General features: G+C 33.6%; 1 protein-coding gene across 1 annotated transcript; it reads left to right on the top strand.

The window, feature by feature from the left end:
* Window positions 1-3,564: 3,564 nt before the first annotated feature.
* On the top strand, window positions 3,565-7,833 carry LOC105116557 (CSC1-like protein ERD4). Its single transcript, XM_011013967.1, has 6 exons — window positions 3,565-3,880; window positions 4,479-4,624; window positions 4,707-4,982; window positions 5,342-6,186; window positions 6,491-6,746; window positions 7,240-7,833. The coding sequence occupies exons 1-6, from the start codon at window positions 3,610-3,612 to the stop codon at window positions 7,618-7,620; spliced, it is 2,175 nt and encodes a 724-aa protein (XP_011012269.1). The 5' UTR covers window positions 3,565-3,609; the 3' UTR covers window positions 7,621-7,833.
* Window positions 7,834-8,255: the final 422 nt, after the last annotated feature.

Below are 8,255 nucleotides of genomic sequence, written 5' to 3' on the forward strand. Positions count from 1 at the left end.
CAGAATGATTATTCAAAATAACTATAATTTTTTAATTAATTGTTAAATTATATTATAAAAATTATTATTTTTAATCAGTATAAAATCATTACTTTAATCACTAATCACTAATTAATCTAGAATTTAATAATATCATTGTTTTTAACATGACACAAATCAATTTTTTATCAAGTTCACGATTGTGACTTCTAAAAACATAATATTTGGTAAAATCTTTCGGCTTGTTACACTTCACTCTTTATTTCCATTTTACGTGTTGATTACTCAATTTATTCTTTGGTCTGTAGTATTCTACAAGTTTTCTTTATTTGTTCTTGTTTTTTTGAAAGTATTTTTAAAAATAAATAAAATATTTTTATTTTTTAAAAAAATTAATTTTTTCGGTGTTTTTAAATTATTTTAATGTATTTATATTAAAAATAATTTATATTTTAATTTATTTTTAAATAAAAAATATTTTGAACTACCGACTGGAAAAATAAGCGGCGGCAGCTGCTTTGATGGGGCCGGCTTATACCCTGTCGTCACCCACGTAGCCCTCCATTGATCAGCCCTTCTCAATCCCTTGTTAAAACCGACAAAGTATCCCTGTAAGGGGTCCCATCCATCAGCTCCGACATCTACGCGGCACAGTACCAGATACATGTCGGCAGCCTGCTGTCTTGCCGCGTGTCCCATCTTCTAAAGGAAGTTATAGCTTTATCTGCAACTTGTGCTTTTAATTTAAAAAGACTAGCAGACAATTCTCAGTCTCGATTGAGCGCGTGGTGTGAAGTTGCTGGTTTAGTCGTGGTGTGACGGCACCGTTTTGTAATGTTTTTAATTTGAACTAGCGGTGGGGTGAATAGAGAGTGGGCGTGGGGAGTTGGGATAGATTGACTGATAGGTGGGGACACGGAGAGAAGTGGCCGTTTGACAGTCACGAATTCCACAAACTCCGCTGGTTTAGGATAACTCTCTCTTTATTCGTCGCCATCTGATACAACTAACCTGTCCTTTATCAGTACCCACAGCTTTTAGAGTTCACTCCTTTCGGGGTAGCGTCTTTTTTGTGGATTAGATGGTTCTTAAAGTTTTTTTATTTAAAAATTATTAAAAAAGTTAATTATAATATATATATATATATATATTGAGTGTGTGTGACATTATTGTCAACATCAAACTAAAATCCTTTGTCGTTGATAGGAAGGATTCTAATCAAACTATGATTATCAATACCAAGAGAGAGAGATTAAAAAAAAAAAGAAACATTTTTAAAAATTTAAATATATTTTTATTATTTTTTATGACTAAACCTCAACTTCCTTTTATTTTTTGAAAAAAATATATTTTTTAATTGTAACTTGCTCTATTTATAGTTTAGAAAAAAATAATTTTGTAGTTTTAGAAACTATATATTTTATATTTTAAAATTCATTTACAGTTCAATACTACTTGTCCATTCTATATTTTTTTAAGATTTTTCTTGTTGTTTTGTTTTAATAAATAAAAAATTATATATAAGCTGGAGAGATTTATGAGAAATTTTTATTATTAAATTAAATATGATAAATTAATTAGTCATCTGATAATATTTGATACCGGATATATTAATTACTATAATTAGTCTAAATTCTAAACACTTGTAGTTTTGTTTTTCTCTTTCTTGTTATTGGTAGGAGAGATTCTAATCAAATTGTGATTATGAATAAGTACAGCACAAGACAAGGATAAAAGGAGAGAGAAACACAAAAAAATAATAATTTTAAGGATAACAAAAATATTTTTATTATTTTTTATAATTGTGAACGTGATTTTCTCTTTTTTTATTTTTTTATATATTATAAGTATCGGTAATTCTACTGCGAGCAATATAAAATTTCTTAGATTGATAATTCACATTAACATTTAACATGTTAATATTTATTATTTTTATATAAATTTGATAAAAAATTATATTGTAACAATTTAGCCCAACCTATCATATATTATCTGATTTGAGTTATACTGTCTTTGTAATTTTATTCCAGATGACGCTAGTTTAGTTTTGCGTTTGATGCCTTAAAACATGAATGACAAGTTGATAATAAATACTTTTAATAAGATCAAGTATTAGCCCCTCAACCCCGCTGATATAGGATATTACAATTCATTCCCTTAAAAAATTCAATGACTTTATCAGCATAACCGGACAACTAATGATATCGGTTTTGATATTAAATATAATAGCTCCGCACAACCTATTATATATTATTCATTTTAAATTTTATTATTTTCATGATTTTATTTTTGATAATATAAGCTCATTTTTGAATATAATATTTAAAAACAAAAACAATATATTAATAATCAATATTACTAATAAAATTAACTGCCACTCCCTCAACCATCTACATAGAATATTATACTTATCTTCAAGAGATAATTATACATTAAAAATATTCGATGTCCTGGTATCTCAAATTATCTTTATTTTAAACAGGATACGCTTTCCATCTCTTGTAAGAGACTAAATGAAGGAATAACACCTAGCTATGTAACTGACGCTACAATAAAAATAATTGATTGATGAATTAAAGCTCAAAATAAATAGAAATCATTTAAGGAAAACATAGTTCTATTCCTGCGACATGTTCAGTACAAGCTGTCAAAATTGTTCCTCTGGTCTTATTTTTTATTTGATTTTTATAAATTAAAAAATAATTTTAAATTTTTATTTAAATGGACATATTTAATATTATAATACATGATTTTTTTTAAATATTAAAATATATTAAAATAATTATTTTTAAATTTTTATATTAATATATTAAAATAATAAAAAAATACTTTTTAAAATAAAATATATTTTTAGAATATTTAGAAAGGTGCCCTATTCCTAATTTGTCGCGAATTGGTGCAATAGTTAAGAGTTTTGTTTTATATTTTAGATAATATTAAATATTATATTAGTGATTATTTTTTAAAATTTATTTTTAATCCTATCACATCAAACATTAAAATAGCAGAGACAAATAAAAAAATAATTCTAAACACACGTAAAAATATAGTTTAAAGTTCTGAACCTGAGAGCTAGGATGCAGAAAACATTATCTAAAAATATCACGTCGACGTGGACAGTGCATTTTTAAAAATGCTTAAATAAAAATTTGAATCGTGCCAAATTAAAAATAAAATAAAATAAAGAAAGGTGGCATAAAGCAAGCGGTTAAGAGCTGAAACCTAATTTAGTACTTTCACGTTATGTCTCAATACGAGGAACTCGTAGCGCGCTCTGTGCCTTGATGGTGCTATCCCCGCTTTCTTTTCACACACAGACACCCTCATTTTATTTACGAGGACCGTGAAAATGAAAGCACGGCGACGATGATGATGAAAAAAATACACGAAAGCGCGAAACCCCACAGAACCAAACACCTCGTTAGCCTTCGTCTTTATGGCAGATATTTTGTATTCTCTCAGCTTTGCTTTCGAACCACCCACCAATCAATGCTCTAACATAATTAAATACATTCAACATTTCCTCCCTCAACGGTTACTTGCTTTCATTGCCCTTATCTTAACTGCTACTTTTCCTTTCCTTCCCCCCTTATAATTCCCTTTTCACAATAATTCTGTTCTGAGCGAGTGATGGAATTCTCATCTTTCTTGACGTCTTTAGGGACGTCGTTTTTGATTTTCGTAGTGTTAATGCTTCTGTTTACATGGCTGTCGAGGAAGCCTGGAAACTCCTTCGTGTATTTCCCCAACCGGATCTTGAAAGGTCTGGATCCCTGGGATGGCGGGTCGAGATCCCGCAACCCGTTTGCTTGGATCCGGGAAGCCCTCTCTTCCAGCGAGCAGGACGTTATAAACATGTCCGGTGTAGACGCTGCTGTCTACTTTGTCTTCTTGAGCACAGGTATTTGATTAATTGAACTCTCTTTCTCCGAGTCTCTCTCTCTCTCTTGTAAAAAACTAATACAAAGAATCGCTTCGATTGTAATGTTGTGACTAATTTATCAAGTTGTTGGAATCATACCATTTGCGGGTTTCTTTCTTGCTTTGAGTCCTTGAATTGTGCCCATTTTTTGTGGTAGTTCTGTTCTCTACGAGCGTGTATGTGGTCGTTCTCTGTTCTTTCTTCCACTTAAATTAATTTCTCGAGGCGAAGGAATGGTTGCCTTCCAAAACTTGATACTGTAACCTTTTCATTTTTCTCTGTTTCCGATTTCCTTTTTAATTTACTTTAGTTTGCTCAGAACAAAGTTTTGTTTACATGGTGGCTTGCAACTAAAAAAAGTGCAAATCTAAAATAATTGGGTTTGACAATGACTTCTCTTATTGGTCGTGCTTGAATTACTGACAAGCACCATACATCACAGGATTAAGCAAATCCATCTGTGTACATTTCTTCATGATTTCGGACAACTCTCACTTCCAATCCGTGTATTATTTCTCAGACAACTGCTCTCCTCACGTTGTTTATTTTTACTTTTTTTTTTTGTTCTATATGACAGCGCTGGCAATATTGGTTTTGTCTGGCCTTGTTCTGCTGCCGGTACTTCTGCCTGTTGCTGCCACCGACGACAATGTGAAAATACAAAAAGCTAAAGGCAATCAGACTTTTAGTGACATTGACAAGTTATTAATGGGAAATGTTAAGGTACCTCCACAACTCCTCTTTCTTTGTTTTTTTTTTTTTTTTTGCTTGAACTGACTTGCTCCATGGAAAAAAATGTCTGCAGGGGGGGAGTCCAAGGCTGTGGGCATTCTTGATTGCTACCTATTGGGTTTCTCTTGTTACCTATTTCTTGTTATGGAAGGCGTACGTGCATGTTTCTGGGCTGAGAGCAAATGCTCTAATGTCTCCTGAAGTGAAACCAGAGCAATTCGCTGTTCTTGTCAGAGACATACCTCCTGTCCATGAGGGCCAAACTAGAAAGGAACAGGTTGATTCATATTTTAAATCCATCTATCCTGAGACATTTTATAGATCAATGGTGGTGACAAACAACAAAGAGGTATTTTTTTAAAAAAATTAGTTTCTTCTTTTCCATGCTCTTGCCACTTACCCTGATGTTTTGGATTCTAGGCCCTAAATTGCTTCTGTAATTTGAGTCAACCCACGTTTTTCAGTTTCCAATTCCTTTGAGCTTTCAGAATTTATTATAAAGGAAAGGGAAAAAAGTAGGAATTTAGTGCTAGTAATATAATGACTCCATATCAAGTATATTTGAGGTTATCGTATATATTATTCCATATCAAGGAATTTATGATCCTTGACCAATGTCAACTGTGAGTTTTCTTTTTCTGTGTTGTGCTGCATACTGTATGAGCTCTGCTGATTTTGAGCCTCCTCTTTTTTCTAAAACTCTTCTAGGTTAACAAGATTTATAAAGAGTTGGAAGGATACAAGAAGAAGCTTGCACATGCAGAAGCTGTATACGATGAATCCAAAAAAACAGGCAAACCAGAAGGATTGAGACCAAGCATCAGAACTGGCCCCCTTGGTATTGTTGGTAGAAAGGTAGATAGCATAGAGCACTACAATGAGAAGATTAAAGAGCTCATCCCAAAGTTGGAAGCTGAACAGAAAGTCACTCTCCGGGAGAATCAACAAGCTTGTGCTTTTGCCTTCTTCACCAATACGGTGACTGCAGCTTCTGCCGCCCAGAGTCTCCATGCCCAAATGGTTGACACCTGGACTGTCATGGAAGCCCCTGAACCACGTCAAATAATATGGTCTAATCTTAAAATTAAGTTCTTTCAGAGGATAATCCGGCAGTATGTTGTTTGTTTTATTGTGGCTCTGACCATATTGTTTTATATGATACCAATCGGGTTCATTTCCGCATTAACAACCCTGGATAATCTGAAGAAACTTCTCCCATTTTTAAAGCCAATTGTGAATATTGTCGCCGTTAAGACGGTGCTGGAAGCATACCTTCCTCAGATTGCACTCATTGTGTTTTTGGCACTGTTGCCCAAGTTACTTTTGGCTCTCTCAAAGGCTGAGGGAATTCCTTCAGTGGGCCATGCAGTAAGGGCCACTTCTGGAAAATATTTCTATTTTATCATACTGAACGTTTTTATTGGAGTGACACTGGGTGGCACCTTATTCAGCACGTTCAAGAGCATTGAGAAGGAACCAAACTCCATTGTTAGTTTGCTTGCGAGTAGCCTCCCGGGGAATGCAACTTTCTTCCTGACTTTTGTGGCTCTGAAGTAAGCTCACTATATTAACTTATAATTCTTTTCCTTTTAGAAAGCTATGGTTTTAGTCGTCTACCCCTCCAGAAGATGTTGCGCGACAACCAGAGCTGTTTTATTTCGTTCTTCTGTCAAAGAACTCCCCTTGCCACAAGATCTTCTTGTGCTCTGCGAAACCACCTGGACATGAAAAAGAGTTTCTTATGCTAATGTGTTTGCCTTTTCTGTTTCTATTTATTTTGATATAGATACTTGGTCTGGTAATCATTATTCTTTTTGGAATACATTCTTGGACTTTCAACTATTCTGTGGCTCTCAGGTTTTTCGTTGGCTATGGACTTGAGCTGTCTCGTATAGTTCCTCTGATCATTTTTCATCTAAAGAAGAAGTATCTATGCAAGACCGAAGCTGAGTTAAAAGAAGCTTGGTTTCCTGGAGATTTAGGGTATGCAACCCGGATTCCTGGTGACATGCTTGTTATCACAATTGTTCTTTGCTACTCTGTCATAGCCCCTCTGATTATTCCATTTGGAGTGGTGTACTTTGGCCTGGGATGGCTTGTCCTTAGGAACCAGGTAAGGATCTCACACCATTCATAAAAATCATAGAATGTTTTATTTGAATTTTGGAATGGTTAATCTGTTTGACTAGCAGTGTGTGTGTGTGTGTGTGTTTTTGGAGAATTCATTACGTGCTTTCTATGTTCATATTCCTTGAACTCTTATAAATTCTGGCAAATAGAAATCAAAATTTCCACATACGTGTGCTGGCATGAGATGGCTTGCATTCATTCTGATGGGTTAACACTTCAAATTTTGTAGCTAGCTAAAACAACATGTATTGTGTATTGATATGACAAACATGTGCTGAGTTTCGGATCGATCTGTTTGACTGCGAAGTATGTGTTCACTTGATATTTTCATTTCATTTTGAAGTGCTGCAAGTTTTGGCAAATAGAAGTTAGTATTTTCACAAAACATGCGATTTAACTCTTCCAGTTTTGCAGCTAAACATGCACTCATCATGGTGCTAATCAATATTAATTGCAAATGTGGTTAAATTTAACAGGCACTCAAAGTATATGCTCCATCCTTTGAGACCTATGGCAGGATGTGGCCCCACATCCATGCAAGAGTCATAGCTGCTCTGATACTATACCAAGTTACAATGTTCGGTTATTTTGGGGTGAAGAAATTCTCCTTCAGTACTTTCTCACTAATTCCACTGCCGATACTTTCCTTGCTGTTCGCCTATGTCTGTCACAAGAAATTCTATCGATCTTTCTCTGACACAGCCCTTGAAGTTGCTAGCCGTGAATTGAAGGAAATTCCTAACATGGAACGCATCTACAGGTCTTTTATCCCACCAAGCTTGAGCTCTGAAAAGGCCGATGATGACCACTTTGAAGATGCATTATCACAAGTTTCAAGAGCTGGCTCGCTTGCATGATATTACTCTGTTGGCAGCTAGCTTATTGCTCGATGAAGTCTTGTAGTACCTTTAGCTTCTAAAACTTGGACCAGTTGTTGATTTGTGGATCACGTCATGGAATTACCTGTAAACATAGTGTGCATTTCGTGGATTTTACTCCAGTGTTGAAGCTCTTTAGGTTGCAGATTGCTTTCAAAAACATCAAGATGAACCGAAACCCGCGTGCAAGCAGTCGTTGTATTTCAACTAGCATTTGATTATAAGTTTCGGTTTGTAACGTAGTTCTAAATTTCTTTAAACTTTAACTTTTTATTAGTATTTTTGAATTGTTTTGATGCATGGTGTTTAAAATACTTTTTTAAGAAAATTATTATTTTAACAGGATGAGAAATATTTTAAAAAATAATTATATTTTGTTATAAAAATTATAAAAAATATTGGTTAAATATTTTTTTTAGGTACAAGATTTATTACTATTAAATTGAATAATAACAGTACAAGAGATAACGTGCCACAAGATTATGATAATATAATCAAATCACTAAATAATTAATTTTATATAAATAATTAAAATTGTATACTTCACTACGTGAGGATATGTGTCTAGTTTTATTATAATTGTCTGATTTCAAAATAAGATCTAACCTAGCAAG

The sequence above is a fragment of the Populus euphratica genome, unplaced genomic scaffold (genome assembly GCF_000495115.2).
Source record: "Populus euphratica unplaced genomic scaffold, PopEup_1.0 scaffold982.1, whole genome shotgun sequence".
In the NCBI taxonomy this organism is placed as follows: Eukaryota; Viridiplantae; Streptophyta; class Magnoliopsida; order Malpighiales; family Salicaceae; genus Populus; species Populus euphratica.

Coding starts and splice junctions, on each gene's coding strand:
- LOC105116557 (XM_011013967.1), top strand. CDS start 3,610: ATGGAATTCTCATCTTTCTTGACGTCTTTAGGGACGTCGTTTTTGATT. Junction 3,881..4,478: donor CTTTGTCTTCTTGAGCACAG/GTATTTGATTAA, acceptor TCTATATGACAG/CGCTGGCAATATTGGTTTTG. Junction 4,983..5,341: donor TGGTGACAAACAACAAAGAG/GTATTTTTTTAA, acceptor AAACTCTTCTAG/GTTAACAAGATTTATAAAGA.